A 17,008-nucleotide genomic window follows, 5' to 3' on the forward strand; every position below is an offset into this window, starting at 1 on the left:
CCAAAGCTCCCATTATACTGATCATTGCTAATCGTTATCCAATCATAACTTCTTAAATAATGCATGCTTATTTTAAGTGTGGCTGTCCACCAAACAAAAAAATCGTAAAACAGGATAGGCTTTGCAATGACTGCAACTACCCAATGAGACAGGAAGGGTGAAAGGCCCCGCGTACACCCCAGCATTCTTTTATATGCATATTGTACCGTATGGCTTTCTTCACTCTCTCGCCCGCTATAAAATAACTTGCTGTTTATAATAGCTCCTACGTTTTTACTGTTTTTCTCGTGCAGGGATATGCCTCCTTTCTTAGACCTTGTTCAATTTGGGGCCCTACACCTTCTATTCAGACGCCCTTGCACGTATATCCCGACGGTCGATGCTCCCTCTTCAAACCTCCACAGCCGATCGAGCTTGTGAAGGTGGAATGTATTTCACCGCCCGTTTCGCGTCACCGCGGCAATGTCTATGAAGTCACCATAGGCATACTTTTGTACTTCAAGGTGGGAAAACCAAGAATTTTGGATTTGTCTCTGATAAAGTGTTGTTATTGTGTCTATTGGAGTATCGATGAAAACACTTATCGTATCGATGTTGATAGTCGTTTGAAGGATATATATCTGGTACCTTGAAGTACTAATAATATAACCACTTCGAACCTTCTCGGTCAAACAACCCCCTCCTTCCGTAAATAACTTGGGTTCGCCAGAAAGTAGCTATATATTCGCCCCGTTTAATACCTACAGCCGTCCAAGAGTTGTCATCCAAATGTCTAAAGGGAGTCCAAAAAACACTTATAGTTTCAAAAGATTTGTGTCATTTGGGGACACTTCGCATGCAGGACAGACATCATATGTACCGGAGCTGAGTCTGGATAAACAAACTCTTACTCTATTGAAGGGTATCACATTTTTCGCTAATAAACGTTAAGAACATGTTTTCTTTATGGTAGATATTTTATTTTTTCTAGAGACCAGCACTAATCATGTCTTCGTCCTTCCTTTTAATCTTTTTTAGCGCGCGTGTCTCCCTCTGAGGTAGCGCAATGGACCTTATACAATTGTCCATCTAAGCTCGATGACCCGCATCATATCCTCAGAGGGAGTAGTTTGAGTTTGAAATATGCTGCCAGTACTCAGTTGCAGTATCAATACTCGGTTCCAGAGCAGGTGTGAAAGATGTGTAGGGAACCCTTCAGTTGTTTGCTGAATATTCAACTTCTTGACAACAAATTTTTTTGACATCGAAGCTCGTGTTCTCAGTTGCACTGATATGTGTTGTACGTCCCGTTCTATCAGAGGAACGTTTGTGGATGTTTTTATGAATCAAAGTGCTTGTTACTTCCACTTTCACACGTAAGTAGTCAGGCATCATATTGCAACGAATTTTGGAAAATTCCGCTTACTTGAAACCTTCTGCTAACGTTCGAATCGCTAAACTGTTGAATTTATTACTCCAATATTCAGTATTGCAAACTGGGCCTTATTTAGATTACTTTGGGAGTAGTACTTCACAGTTATACTTCACAACCAATGGCGTGTTTAAATCAAACTAATTGCTTCTTACTCAGCTTGCGCTGCTTTTATACTCTCTGTTGCCTCGTCCGCATATTTTTCCAAAGGTCTAGACGTTTCACCTTCTAGAACTGTTGTATCTCCTGCTTGGTAATTTAGTTATATGCGTGTGTATGTGTGAGTAAGAACTTCCGCTGATGACTACATATGTGTGTGTGAGATACCTCTTCTTTGCCTTGTACATAAGTGCCGCTACTTGGTGTGTTTTGTTGTTGTTGATTATTTACTAACAGCCTAGTGATGGCAACATTCGCCACAATATGACGCGGAATGATGCTCTTGTATAAATTATCTTAGATCGTCTTGCCATCATCAAGCAATTGTGGTCCCCGTCTTCGTGGCCTTGTTACACTTCTATTCATTGGGTGGTGTTTTTGTGACTGCTCCCAGAGTTACTTACTTTTAACATCAAATAATGACCTCTCATTTTAGTGCTCCACTCACTCACAGAATTGCTAAAAGAAATCATCAATGCATTTTCACCTCAACGCACCTTCATTCAACTGCTCGATGCGGATCACTACACAACCGAATTTCCAATCTTTAACATACTCAAACTGGGTGCTACTTTTGCACTTTATGTTAGTTTGAAATATCTTATGCTTGGACATTTGCCCATTACCGATCGCGATAAACTTGTACGAACTTTGGATCAGCCACAAAGCATTATCTTCCGTTCGCCAATGATTTTTATGGATGTGCTCTTGATGATTAGCGGTTTCTTGATTGCCTACCAATTGGCCGAAGAAATGGAACAAAAAAATCATATTCAACTGCTTAAGCGTATGACTTTGAAAATAACAAGGTATGTATTGAAATAAAGGGTGTCTTAAGTTGAGTTAATCTTTCAAAATATCAATAACATTTGTAATTTGATTAGATTTCTGCCAACTTTGTTTGTGGTATTGTTCTTCCAAACTTGGATTTTGCCCGTACTTGATTCAGGGCCCCTTTGGTCAAATTTGATTGGTCAAAATACGCGCTTGTGTGAAGAACAAATGTGGCGAAACTTTTTCGGTGTGCAAAATGTAATCGATTTTGAAGAGACTGTTAGTAATTATGGATTCGTTAATCCTGTTCTTAAATTTTAAACTTGTTTTTCTTCCAGTGCTCGCCTATGACCATACAACTAGCTCTCGAAGTGCAACTCTATATTCTGGGTCCATTGATTGTGTGGCTTTATTACACTGATGCCGATGCGGCATTCTTCATCTATGGCGCTCTGCATGCAATGTCCGTATCAGCACGTTATTCGCGCACACATCGAGAACATCTATCGATGACCATATTCCATGGCATGAAGTAAGTTCGCTTAATTTTATGCATAGCTGTACCAATTCTGCTCCGTTCTGTTATTACCTACGCCCCTTACCTTGCTGGTTGCGTCAAAGGTATCAGTCAAGAAGAGAAGGGCCACCGTAGAACGAGCTTGTTTTCTTTTGGCACAGTCAATGTGCCAGCATATGTCACCATTAGTTCGGTTTCATGTTGTTATTATAGCGATAAGGATACTCCCCGAAGGTTTTGAGGAATATTATCGATGTTGTTGGTCCTTTGCCGGATGCAGATCCAGTACGTTCCGGTAACAAGCACCATTAAGGTACTAGCCCAGCCATCTGGGGAACGATTTGGTATGACCACACGAAACCTTCTAGGCCGTATGGGGTAGTGAACTGGCACACCCTATGGCTCAGACTGCCAATTTTTTTTTCAGTTTTGATAGTACAAATTCTTCAAGGTAAAAAATATGGAATGATTGACTTTGACTTTCACTCAATACTTTAGGGACGTCTAGTGCCATGGGGACTACGTGAGTGGTTTTAGGCGCATGTTAAGTCCACGACTAGTTTGGAGAAAGTTGAATAACCCTTGTTCCTCCAGCCCGCCATGTTTCAGCATCAATATGAAAAATAACATTTCGTTTGGATCGCTAAAGGGTTTGCGATTTTTTAGGTGGTCATTAGTTCAACAACTTGTTAGCTACCGCGTACTTTGATTAATTAGACCTTATCTCAATCATATTAACGAAACTTCAACATAGGACCTCCGGTAAGGTATGCGCCCACACTACGTCCACTCCACGGCCGTCGACAAGAGAACGATAGCTGATAATTATTCTTCCAGATTTTAGCGCACAGACAATATTACTCGACATTGAGGGATGCCATCAATAACTGTCATGTGAAGGTGATCTACAAGACACTTGTACCCAAAATTCAAAAGTAGAATGGGTTGATTCTATCCTCAGTAGCAAGGTCGTAATCGCAACTTTCAGCGCGGGTTCGGCATGTATGTTAAACTACTACCAGGGAGCAATGCTGTCGCCAAATATCTTGACTACAAATTGAGCTAAAGAATGAATGTTGAGGATATATCAAAAACTGGGGGACTGCCGCCATCCATACCATATCAAGGGTAAGAGCAACACAGTCAGTCGACCGATACTAACGTATGGCGCTCTAGTCTGATGAAAGGCGCTGCACAAAAATCAGCAGAATTGGGTAGGTGCGAAAGCTAGATGACGGGGAATATCAAACGCAGTAGCAGCGTCTTTTTATAAAGGGCTAAATTCTACACATCTCTTCCAAAACTTTTTTTTGTTTGGGATTTGGGTTCTATAACCATAGCTCCAGGTACAAAATCAAAATGGCATTTCTAGATTGTCGTTTCATTCTACATGTTCCTCCGTCATTCACAGTAGCTCCGTTATTCGATATTTAAATTCCGTTATTTCTCGAAATATTAATTTTTTGGGTTTTAAATGGCGCCACGCCAGGCACAAAATCAATTCTAATTTGGTCTTTAAATGGCACCACGCCAGGCACAAAGTCAATAGTATTTTGGTTTTTATATGGCACCACGCCAGTTTTTAATAGGATCAATGGCTTTCTTGTAGGACATCATAATGTTAAAACTGTCAGTTCAAAGTACTGCGAGGGAACAGCATTAGAACAAGTATCCTCTCGTAATGCAATAGTTTTGCGCTAGCTCCAAATTAGTGCGATTCGCTGCAGGGAAGGTTTATTTTGTATAAAGTGTTTGTATTTATGCTAGTTTAACTTCAACTAATGATGTTTTTACGCGTGGGAGAAGTTTAAATACTAATACTCCAATTCTTTATGAAAATTTTTTTTTTTCCACTTCTCAGTGTCAGCAAGTTCTATCGCACAGCGAATTTACTGTTTTCCTCGCCCGTAAGCCGCGCAACACCATATCTACTTGGTATAGGTACTGGTTTGTTACATCGTTCTCAAGCTGGAACAATTGAGATTGCTACTGAACTCATACCCGTGGGATGGTTTTGCTCTATACTAAGTTTATTTTGGTGTTTCTGGTCACCCTCAGCGGGCACGCGCACCGATTTCGTTTATACAGCCGGCGATGCGGCCTCGTATGCGGCTTGGTGTCCACTTATTATGGGACTAGCTTTGGCGTGGTGTATTTTCATGTTTCCAAGAGATGGAAATTCCATCCTGCGTTTCCTCACCACAATTAGGCCAGTGCTATTTTTATCACGCATTACGTTCCCAATACAATTGATGACTTATGTGGTGGTACTCTACAATACGGCTACCGTCAGCGAGTCACGAAAATATCAATTGAGTGATTTGGTAAGTAAGAGCTAACTATATTTAGATGCTAAGGAAGAATTGTATGATACTTACGTGACATACATACATTTTTATATTGCAGATCAACTTTAATGAAATCGGTGTGATTTTGGCAAGTGGCATTCTATTGGCCTTTCTCATTGATGTTCCAGCGCAGCATGTACGAAGAATTATAATTAATCGTTTATTCCTAGAAGGACCAGTACATGAACACGATCAAGATGTGGAACCTAGTTCAGGTGCTGAGGCTTCCGAGCCTGAAGGTGAAGCCGAACTTGAAACGGACAAAGAAGATCAAACAAATGATGATGTGGGAGTCATTTGGACAACCGGAGAGGAAGCCGAAGATGTGGCAGGCAACACAAAAGTGAACGCCGAAGATGAAGGAGAAGATAATACTATTGCAGCCGATGGGGTGGAGGATAAAGAAACTGAAGTATATGAAGAAGAAGAAGAAATAAAAAGACGACCAGAAAAGGGTGATAGCGCAGAAGAAGCGATAAGCTTTACACGAAGACGGCGGCGTATCAGCGATGATTAAAATATTTCGTTGATCTTTTTAAGTTACATAATGTCAGTAGACATAAAAGACAACTATAATAACTGTAAGCCAAACAAAACTAAGGTAAGACTATATTTTTATCATTAGCAACAACAAAATTGCTCATTAATTTTGGTTAGTAAACGTAATTGGAGATATGGAATTAATTGGGTGAACATGATTAGTCCTATATTGTAGCTAGGAAAACTTAGGCTAAAATGGTTTTAGTTTCACTTGCATCCTTAAATTGATTTAAATTTTCTCTCTATTTCCAGACCAGTGAGGCCAAGTAGTATTTTATTACGCTTCTATAAATACTTGAGAAAACATCCTATAGTTATTCAGATAATATAGACTGTGCGACCAATAAACCTACTCTCCTCACATTATTATAGATCAATGAACTCTCCGCATATATACCACGCGAGCAACAAGAGCGGTATGACCTAGAAGGTTCCATGTGGTCATATTAAATCTTTGTCGAGATGGTCGTGCTAGTACCTTAATGGTTCTTTTTACCGAAACGTACCGGATCTTTATACGACAAAATCAACATCGATAACACTCTCCAAAACGTGTTAATTTTGGTTTTCCCGCAAAATTTATACGGCTGTGCAAAATGACTTTAAGCAACACCAGCTCAGTCAGAATTAGGAAAATTTCGTTAGAAATTAAACGAGGTTTCAGGCTGGAATGGGGAGACTATTATATTAGCAATCAGCAGAGATATTAACACAGACAACTTAAACAGCTACTTTGGACTGAGTAGGCAATTAAAACTTAAAGTCCTCGCTCGTCAAACAAAAGTGAAGCTCAAAAGTTACTAATAACATTAGATAAAGCAGCTCTGAGAGTGTTTGAGAGAAAAGTTCTTCGAAATTTTGACAGACCTCTACGCGTTGACGACGGCGAGTACCGAAAAAGATTTAATGATGAGCTATCGGAGCTTTGTCAGACATCAACATAGTTCAGCAAATTGAAATACAGCGGCTATACCATGACTTGGAAAAAAACATATGATACTCCGCTCAGAAGGCATTTTTATCGGAATGGGCCTAAGGAGGCAGAGAAAAAAGACGGCCCCACTCTGCTGAAAAATTTTAAGACCCGGACCCATCGACTTCAGTGCAGAGATTATTGCATTAAAACTAAGTCCATCTCCCAATGTTAAAACAGTTTCTTACGCATAAACTTGCTCGGAGAGAAACCAGCTTATATTTTGTTTTACCTTGATGACATCTTCAAGAACGCTAGTGTTCTTTTTCCAGGTCTGAAGGTGTGCTGCCTGGGTTTGAGGAATTTTTTAAAGTTCTTCCACATACTAAGTTGTTTTCTGAATTTATTGGGCTTAAATTTTAAATTCAGTTGAATATGTCTAAAATCCAAACATTTTTTTTAAACCGAGGCCAAAAAGGTTAAGGAATCTTAGAATATAAATTTGTATATTTTTCTGATTTTTTCAGAAATATATTCGGAGCGTTTACAAATCACGGGCAAAAGTTTGGAAAATCGTTTTTTTTGTTTGTTTTTTTTTTTTCAATTAGAAAACAGTTTTTCTAAGTGGAGTCGCCCCTCGGCAGTGATTATTATAAACATATATACATATTATTATACAGTCAGTAGAGCAAGCTACTGCAATCCGGGGCACGTCGGCTCGAAACAAGGACACCACCCAGAAGATTTTAATTTTTATTTGCAGGTAGACCGATGTAATCTAAATTCTAAACAAAATGTCCATCACCATCACTAATGTTCATTGAAAACAACGGAAAAAATGCTATGGAAATCACTTAATAAATATATTCATAAATACGACTAAATACAATAAAAAACAAATCGATCAGTATGTACATATGTATATATGAGATAAATATTAAACTTTCGAGCCCCTGCATCTTGGCAACCCGTGAAATTTCGAACCATATATGTGCTACAGTACACATAGTAGATTTATGACCAATACATACATAGGTATTTTACATCCATCAAAACATTTTATCTACTTACCTATGCATATTCTATTAAAAGGTTTGACGCGAAAATCCGACAAAACTGTACGGAACCACTTCCGATTTTCACCTTTTTACTGACCACTCACTTTGTTGACTTCCACCACAAAACCACGTGCACAAACGAACAGCTGTCATTAATGGCCGCGTCACAATGAGCTTTTTCATAAAGCTGCGTTCAACGCAATCTTATGCATGATCACGTAAGATTTTGCATTTGTAAACGTAAACAGCACTTCAGACTTATCAGATGAAACTTATTTCGACTTGTGCATTCACATACAAAATTTCGCGAAGCACTGTTATAAATTATCTCACTAAACAAGACAAAAAGACTTGCTAAAATATTTCATCTGCTATTCTTATGTTAAAATAAAGTTTTTAATTGTGAAAAACGTTGGATAAGTACCAAAGAGGGGGAAGAATAATTTCACTTGCAATGTGTGAAAGTACTCATAGACAAAGCAGATGCAGAATTCCTCTTATGCTTAACATGTAGCAAAAGTTTAAGATTTTGTCGCGGTCAGTCATATTCGCGTTCACCATATGAATGGAGGATAGGTTCGGTGAAGCAATTTCTATATTTATAGATATGAATTGCTGTGGGTTAGCTTCGCTTAAACTCAAAAACGGTTTGACCGATTTCGATAATTTTTTTGTTTTGTTCGTTATGATTCAAGGTTGGCTTAGACATTTTTTTTTTGGAAAAGTAGAGGAAATTTTAAATTCGCTTTATCTCCGCAATTATTTGAAGCTATCAACAATTTATTATAGAAATGAGTGGGAGTTGGAGTGAGAGCGGGTGGGAGTGGAAGTGGTGGTGGGAGTGAGAGCGGGAGTGGGGGTGGAAGGAAGATAAATGCAATAAGAGATAGACAAAAATAAGAAAAAATGGAGGATAAAGTAGACAGGAATGGTATAGAGAGAGGAGAGGGAAAGTGAGACTCACTATTTCAAGTTAGGCAATCCAGTTTTCGGGCCGAGCTAAGTCAGCTACACTAGTATTTGAATAACATACTTTTTATTTGGAAAAAAAATATATATGTGACCCGGACTATGAAAAGGTGGCTTATGACTCAAAAAAAACCAGCTGTTAACAGCTGTTTCTTGCAAAAAAAACAGCTGTCAACAGCTGTTTCTCGCAATTTCTTTTTTGAGTCATAAGCCACCTTTTCATAGACGGGGTCACACATACATATTTGAATTCAATGTTTAAGTGAATAATAACTTCATTCGGATTTATCTTCAGCATTTTCTTGATCGGAGCCAACACGGCATTCATATGACGAATCGCGGACTATAATAAGGTGCTTGCTTGAACTCGTCTAAAGCTTTAATAAACAACTAAGTGCTTAGAGAACTTTGGCAATATACAAAATTAAACCTTCGACTTTGAAAGATGAGTTCTTCATACTTATGTTAAAATAATATAACAACTTTTTGATGAGTTAACCTTTCACAAACTCTGTGTAGCAAAACTCATCTTTTAAAATGAAGTACAAAGCCCTTGACGTGCTGCTTCGACCATTCAAACAACGATGAGCAGTGAAATTTTATGTACGTAAGCAAACGAGGTGCCAAGAATAAACTGAGCTTAACTTTAGCTGCAATTTAAACTCACATCATAAACTGAATATTAGTCTGTTACAACAATAAGGATTTTAACCAATTAATCCCACATCTCTAATTTTTAAATAGGCAATTACAAATCAATCAATGCCTTACTCTTTTCAAAATTATAAAAATAAAATAAAATTTAGTAGTTTCTTCGTTATTTAGCTTTATCAAGCGGTTAATAAAATCGATTGACACAACGAACCTGGAATTACCACCAAATATATTTACTAACAATCATTTATTTCTTTCTTTTCTCTTTTACCAAATACTCATTTATAAAAATTTTACTTACTTAATAAATGGAAACCTGCCCTACCAATAAGTATTCACTTACATTTATTACATAATTATTGTACTTATATAAGAGTATTTTAAATTAATCAATTCTATAAAACCAATACATACATATTTTATACTTTAAAAACAAGGAAACATGTTTTATAAAATAAAATGCGGCAAGTTTCATTGATATTTATAAGAGCTTAAACTAATAGAAATAGTGCTGTGCATTAATCGAATTGTTTAATCAAATCTTTAGTGACTCAATTAAACGACTAATTTGAATTTTGTGTTATTCAAAAAGAAGTTTATCCGTGTACGCAAATTTTAATTGAATAAAAGAGCAAACGAATTAACCTAAAACATTTTCGATTAATCACAACTTTGAATGAAGTGACTAATCGAGCTTATTCATATCAGCAGTGGGGCAACACTTTTTAAGCATTTTATTCATTCCTAATCTTTTTCTGTTTTTTACTTGGAATATGGAATGAATAAACGAATAACAATTTTTTAAACTACTCGTATAATATTCGGTTTGCTTAATTGAGATTTTGATTAATTCAACCGATTAACTGATTAGTTGATAAAAAAGTAAAAATTGATTATATATAACATTAATCAATAAGAATTCACATACATAAATATATACTTAAAGAACTCAAACTTAAAAGCTTCATTAAGCTAATCATCACAAAATTATGTATTTAATACGAATTTTCACACATTTGTTACAAACTTATTTAATAAAAATAATTTATAAATATTAACCCACAATTTTTTTTTTTGTTTTTTTAGTTATTTAGGTAAAAATTCAGGAGTATTTTTTGTAAGTATTATACTATGTTCAAACAGAAAAATAAATTGAGGAAATTTTGATTTGAATTGAGTGCTGTTCATACAACTCGATTTAGCTTACACAATAGTAATTTGATAGCTGGTTGGCTCATCTCTACAGCAAGAACATACCTTTGTTCAGACTGTCAAAATGTGCGTGTTGATATTAGGCGAATGAAATGGAATGAAAACATAAAACTTTGAAATTTTTGTGTGTTGTAAGAAAATGTGTTCAATGTTTTGGTTTCATTTTGAGTTTGCCATCTTCTTTTGACAATACCTACTCCAGTGAAATGAAAGACATAAAATCAGCTGATGAGATGAGCCAACCATATAGTTCAGCCATGCGTAACTGACGTTTAAATATACTCAATAAACACACTTTACAATGTTGCATTTGCAGTTTGAAACAATTTATTACGCAATTTTTTTTAAATTGGCAATTTATTATTACAATTTATTATATGACAAATTGCGTAATAAATTGCCCAAATAGTATAAATTGCCAATTTGGTGTGTGTTTGAACCTAGTATTACGCCACATGCTCTTCCGAAGTGCTGGGACTTTGATTCTCTCCAGATTTTGTATGATTTTCTTTACGTCCAGCGTTTCGTAGCAAAATTCGTTCCAAAGCATGTATGGGCGATTCAAAGAGTAAGCAAAGCACAAAGGCCAATATGAATGTGTCCACAATATGACTGAACATGTAATTTACCTGAAGAAACAAAAAATATATTCATGTTATTTAGCAAAATATTATTTCAGATGACTGTTTTCAATTTTCTCGCATTAGCCAGAACAGGTTGATACTAGTTTTTCAATTACAGCTACCACAATAATAATAAATAAAAATAAAATAAAAAAATTGTAAGCACTTCCTTTATATAAATGGACAAAAATCAGCGGAAAATGTCTCCTTATATAAAGACATATTTTTGCTAAACTTTGATTTTTAAATTTTGACATAGAAATTGCAAAAATATTTATGAGAAGTAAAAATATAAAAGGGGAGCGCACATTACTAGGATTGGAAAGTTGGCAGCAAAGGAGATATTATTAGTCAATCAATTGCGCTCCACATTTATATTTTTACTTCTCATAAATATTTTGGCAATCTCTATATAAGGAGACATTTTTCACTGATTTTGGTCCATTTATATAAACGAAGGGCTTAAAATTTTTTTATTTTATTTTCGCCTTTTCTTACATTTTCTCCGTGTCTTAAACTATCTGTTAAATTTTACGCTTGTAGCTCAATGAGAACTTACATAAAAATCAATCCCAAAATTCCCTCCGTTCCGTTTGATTTTTCTAAATATCTCAGTCCGTGCGCCCTCTAGCGAAACTTTATGTATTTTGTCATCGGCTGCCATCGACCTCTCAATTTAGCCTCTAGCTCATCGAGAAGTTACTTAAAACCCGGTTTAAAATTTCCAAATTATTATCTATTTTTTCGATCCGTGCGCCACCTAACGGAGTTTTGTTCTCCTTTTGTTCCTTTGTCACGGTGTCTTAACCTGTCTCGGAGGTTTCACGTTTGTAGCTCAATGAGAGGTTACTTTAAATCGGTCTCAAAACACCAAATTTCCAAATTCTTATCTAAATATGTCGATTAGTGCGCCACCTAACGGATTTATTTTCTCCTTCTCTTACATTTTCTCGGCGTCTTATCCTATCTGTGAAGTTTTGCAGTTGTAGCTCCATGAGAATTCCCAAAATTCCCTCCATTTCGTACGATTTTTTTAAATATCTTATCCCGTGCGCCCCATAGCGAATCTTTTTTTATCGCGTTATCGGCTGTCATCGGCTGCCATCGGCCTGAAGTTTGAAATTTCAAGTCTCTAGCTCATCGAGAAGTTACTTAAAAGCTGGCTTGAACATTTTCAAATTCTTATCTAATTATTTCGATCCGTGCGCCACCTAACGGATATTTTCCCCCCTTTTGTAGCATTGTCGCGGTATTCTAACCTATATGTAAAGTTTCACGTTTGTAGCTCAATCTCGATCAAGCTGGACTTGGGGAGAGGTCAAGAGTGGCCCTAGGCGGATCTCAGCAACTTTTGTAGCGTTTTAGTAGAATTATGTTTTGATGGCGAAATGCAGGGAGATGAGGGAGAGGGTTGCTTGTGGTTCGCACAAGTCATGAAGTCATACTTACCAAATTCACATAAGACTGATAGCTGGCATAACGCACTACGGACGAGTGGTACAACTCCACAAGTCCATTGGAAAGATAAGCACAATAGGTGAGACGACTGATAGGAACAAAAATGCGGCTACTCAACACCTTTTGTAACCAACCGGCATGACCTGTTGTAGCGGCCAACACCAGCCATGCCACGGACAAATTCCAACCGATTTTATGAAAGCCAGCATAGAGAACGCTATCAAGAGTCGAAAATGAACTTGTATAGAATAGATATATCGAGAACATGGAGGCAACGCCAATTACAACTGATAGCAACCAAGTGAGGCGTACAAGCACTTTTGGCAGTTTTGTGCTGAAATTGAAACAAAAAATGGAGATTCAAATTTATAAAATGTTTCCTTTATTGAAAGTATGTAAATGACACTAAGTTTTGTAATATTTACCTTTTCTCTTGCATCAGATGTGCCAGAAAACCAGTCAACAAACCAATAAAGTAGGCCGAGGCGCGCATGTGTGTCTTTATGTAATAGCCAATGTAATATTTATTGCTGGGCAAATCAATTAATTCGCTAAGAAGTGTGCGAAGAACAAATTCTCGATGTTAACAAAGAAATACTAAAATTAGGAAGATTTTAATTACTCACTCAGCATAAACCAGTAAAGTTGGATCCAAATTTCGCACAAAGGTCACCACGAAGGGTATACTTATAGTACAAACAACAGCAACAATCAGCAAAGGTTTTCCATATTTTCGTACTTTGTAAAGAAAATAAATGAAGATTGGTGCAATAAAGAATAACTGTGTATCCACGGATAAGTACCATGACTGGAACATGCACTGCGAAGAGAGACAAAAGGAGATTTATGATTAACTGAAAGAAATGGTGCTAGTAAAATCAAGAAATCGGTTCTGTTGTTCTTGACTTAACGAAAATTCGGTGAAATTGATCGAATTATGGTTAATTCGACCGAGTTTTTTGTCAAGCGAACAATTTAGTTTAGTCATTTCAACAGAAGAGAATTTGTCGCGCTTAAGTTAACAAAATTCTGTAGAATTGACAGATTCCTAATCAATCTAACTGATTTTTCTGATAACACAACTGATCTCACTGGTCATTTCAACAGCGAACAACAGTCAATGCATGAGCAAATTTCAAAGAGAACTTTACGCTCACTGCGCTCTCTACTTTGTACTTATGACAATGGTGCCACTTGTTAAAAAAAAAAAAACACCAAAATAAGAAAACCACCAAATCGAAAAAAAACACACAAATTGGGAAAACAACAAAAAAATAGTTATTCAGTTATCAATACAAAACGAAAAACCCCCTTTTTTGAATTTACTGTGCATAACACTGGAAATTATGCGATACCGGGACCCTATTTATTGGGTAAAATTTTGCAACTTCTCCTCCAACCGAAATACAAAATTGCGCCCTCTTGTTGCAAAAGTTTTGTTTGAACGAGCAGGATTTTTCCAAAGTTAGTAACATTTTGTTCAAGTTTTTATGAATTTTCACTCACGCGAACGAATCTAATAAGATAATAAAAACATCCTTTTTTAATGTTGATGTTTCCGACAGCATAAAAGTTTGAGTTGTTTTGGAATCGTTTCAAAATAAATTGTTACGAGAATTAAACTTCCCGAATTACTTGTAAAGTAACTCCAGTGGTGAAGTACCTTCCCGCGATTTGATTCTTTACTTTTCTTTAACTTACAAGTTCTGTATTTAAGATGTTATGTCAAACATTTATACTACAAGTTTTGTTCGAAACAATCACGTGTGGCAACTCTACATGCGAGAGAAGAAATTGAGAATAATCTGCAACTGAAAGAATTGAGAATTAGTTTTGTGACTACTACGAATTTCAAATCTATAAATTAAATAAATTATAAAAAGTAAAATTTGGTGAAAGTGCGTTTAATAAAACGAAGTAATAAAGTGTACATATAATGTTCAATGTCTGCCAGCATATTTGATGTACGCCCAATTGAAGTTCGGTTAGTAAGTACATACATATGTAAGTATTTAAGAATTTTTTTTTTTTTGAATTGAGTGCTAAACGACTTTTATATCACAACATATAAATTAAAAACAAAATCTTTTAGTCGTTTAAATTATGTTTTTATTCAATACATATGTTTCGACACGCGCGTGGTGTCATCATCAGTTGTAGTTTTCAACTAAACATTGTCATAGGAGATAATCATAAAAATCTAACAAAAACGAAGTCAATAATTAAAAAGTTAATATAATGCAAACACAATGCACTTACAAATCAAACACAATTGAATAAGAAATACAGTAAAAGAGTAAAAATAAATGACTTGGTAAGTATACCAACAATAAACAGAAACAAACGAAGTTTACTGAACCGCTGAGAACAAACTTGAGTACAGTGGGCCAGTATCGCGATTTATGAAAACATTTTTATTTACGTAGATGTGAAGGGATTCTAAAATGTTTAATCTGTTCACACTGGATTCAGATTTTATGATTTGGCAGTCGCTTTCACTTATCGAGTGTTCATTCGGCAATTCTACTTCTAGGATCGATATTTTCAATATATTTTAAGTTTTCATTTAACCTGAAAGGAACACTTAAAATATATTGCAAATATCGATCCTAGAAGTGGAATTGCCGAATGAACACTCGATAAGTGAAAGCGACTTCCAAATCATAAAATCCGAATCCAGTGTGAACAGATTAAACATTTTAGAATACCTTCACATCTAAGTAAATAAAAATGTTTGCGTAAATCGCGATACTGGCCCACTGTGTTCAAGTTTGTTCTCAGCGGTTCAGTAAACTTCGTTTGTTTCTGTTTATTGTTGGTATACTTACCAAGTCATTTATTGTTTACTCTTTTTCTGTATTTCTTATTCAATTGTATTTGATTTGTAAGTGCATTGTGTTTGCATTATATTAACTTTTTAATGATTGACTTCGTTTTTGTTAGATTCTTTATGATTATCTCCTATGACAATGTTTAGTTGAAAACTACAACTGATGAGGACACCACGCGCGTGTCGAAACATATGTATTGAATAAAAGCATAATTTAAACGACTTAAAGGTTTTGTTTTTAATTTATACTAGAAGACCCGGCAGACGTTGTCCTGCCCTAAATTTGGCCAATCTGCATACATTTTAATAAGCTTTTCCCGTCTGACTCTGCCCTCCCCCCTCTTCACTTTTTCCTTATCCTTTTATTCACACCTCCGTCCGTCTTTTTCGCTTCATCTATATCCATCTTCGTCTCATTCTATCTCTTTCTCAATCTCCTTCTCTCTTTTCTCTTCTCTCTTCTCTGCCTGTCCCAGAAGGTGGTATGTATTTTATTCCAGTCCCAGTCCCAGTACCAGTCCCACTCCGAGTCTCAGTCCCAGTCCTAGTCCTAATCCCAGTCCCAGTCCGTCTCTGGATAATATATTACTCTGTACTAAAACACTCAACCAAATTATATATACACTGTTTGGGCATTCACTGGCCCACGTTTTGGCCTATATCTCGAGACCCTAGTCACCCAGGGGTATGAAAATTACCCTCTGCTAAAGCACTCATTCACAGCTTTCATTTGATATCCATATTCTATAAGCACATTCTAGGGGTACCCGGGTCCACGTTTTGGCCTATATCTCGAGACCCTAGTCACCCAGGGGTATGAAAATTGCCCTCTAATAAAGCACTCATCAACAGCTTTCATTTGATAGCCACATTCTATACACACATTCTAGGGGTACCCAGGTCCACGTTTTGGCCTATATCTCGAGACCCGAGTCACCCAGGGGTATGAAAATTACCCTCTACTAAAGCACTCATCAACAGCTTTCATTTAATATCCATATTCTATAAACACATTCTGGGGGTACCCGGGTCCACGTTTTGGCCTATATCTCGAGACCCTAGTCACCCAGGGGTATGAAAATTACCCTCTGCTAAAGCACTCATTCACATCTTTCATTTGATATCAATATTCTATAAACACATTCTAGGGATACCCAGGTCCACTTTTTGGACTATAGCTCGAGACCCTAGTCACCCAGGGGTATGAAAATTACCCTCTACTGAAGCACTCATCAACAGCTTTCATTTGATATCCATATTTTATACACACATTCTAGGGGTACCCAGGTCCACGTTTTGGCCTATATCTCGAGACCCGAGTCACCCAGGGTATGAAAATTACCCTCTACTAAAGCACTCATCAAAAGCTTTCATTTGATATCCATATTCTATAAACACACTCTAGGGGTACCCGGGTCCACGTTTTGGCCTGTATCTCGAGACCCTAGTCACCCAGTCACCTATCCCATATTTCAAGTGGGAGCAAACTACACACGGGGTGCAAAACAAATTCAAAACCGGTTCAGTAGATTAGGAGCCTAT

General features: G+C 36.6%; 3 protein-coding genes across 12 annotated transcripts in view; 1 reads left to right on the forward strand and 2 right to left on the reverse strand.

Moving 5' to 3' along the window:
- The window catches only part of LOC137250657 (uncharacterized), a 75,697-nt gene extending 67,912 nt beyond the window's left edge, over nucleotides 1-7,785 (reverse strand). Inside the window, exon 1 of the mRNA XM_067783834.1 lies at nucleotides 7,734-7,785. Within this exon, the coding sequence (XP_067639935.1) occupies nucleotides 7,734-7,741 (8 nt within the window). The 5' untranslated portion in view covers nucleotides 7,742-7,785. The remainder of the gene's footprint in view (nucleotides 1-7,733) is intronic.
- Nucleotides 1-11,233, forward strand: part of LOC137250653 (O-acyltransferase like protein-like) — a 37,390-nt gene extending 26,157 nt beyond the window's left edge. For 4 of the 9 annotated variants that reach the window (XM_067783824.1, XM_067783826.1, XM_067783825.1 and 1 more), the window contains 5 exons: nucleotides 2,007-2,379; nucleotides 2,455-2,623; nucleotides 2,683-2,876; nucleotides 4,723-5,185; nucleotides 5,268-11,233. In XM_067783824.1, coding sequence (XP_067639925.1) covers nucleotides 2,007-2,379; nucleotides 2,455-2,623; nucleotides 2,683-2,876; nucleotides 4,723-5,185; nucleotides 5,268-5,726 — 1,658 coding nt within the window. In that variant the 3' untranslated portion in view covers nucleotides 5,727-11,233. The remainder of the gene's footprint in view (nucleotides 1-2,006; nucleotides 2,380-2,454; nucleotides 2,624-2,682; nucleotides 2,877-4,722; nucleotides 5,186-5,267) is intronic. The other 5 variants (XR_010953033.1, XR_010953034.1, XR_010953035.1 and 2 more) reach the window with 5 other exon arrangements.
- LOC137250656 (nose resistant to fluoxetine protein 6-like) overlaps nucleotides 9,576-17,008 on the reverse strand; it is a 127,285-nt gene continuing 119,852 nt past the window's right edge. For both annotated transcript variants that reach the window (XM_067783833.1, XM_067783832.1), the window contains exons 7-10: nucleotides 13,263-13,456; nucleotides 13,062-13,187; nucleotides 12,628-12,970; nucleotides 9,576-11,184 (exon numbers count right to left, since the gene is read on the reverse strand). In XM_067783833.1, coding sequence (XP_067639934.1) covers nucleotides 11,002-11,184; nucleotides 12,628-12,970; nucleotides 13,062-13,187; nucleotides 13,263-13,456 — 846 coding nt within the window. In that variant the 3' untranslated portion in view covers nucleotides 9,576-11,001. The remainder of the gene's footprint in view (nucleotides 11,185-12,627; nucleotides 12,971-13,061; nucleotides 13,188-13,262; nucleotides 13,457-17,008) is intronic.

This window comes from Eurosta solidaginis, chromosome 4 (genome assembly GCF_040869045.1).
Source record: "Eurosta solidaginis isolate ZX-2024a chromosome 4, ASM4086904v1, whole genome shotgun sequence".
NCBI lineage: Eukaryota > Metazoa > Arthropoda > Insecta > Diptera > Tephritidae > Eurosta > Eurosta solidaginis.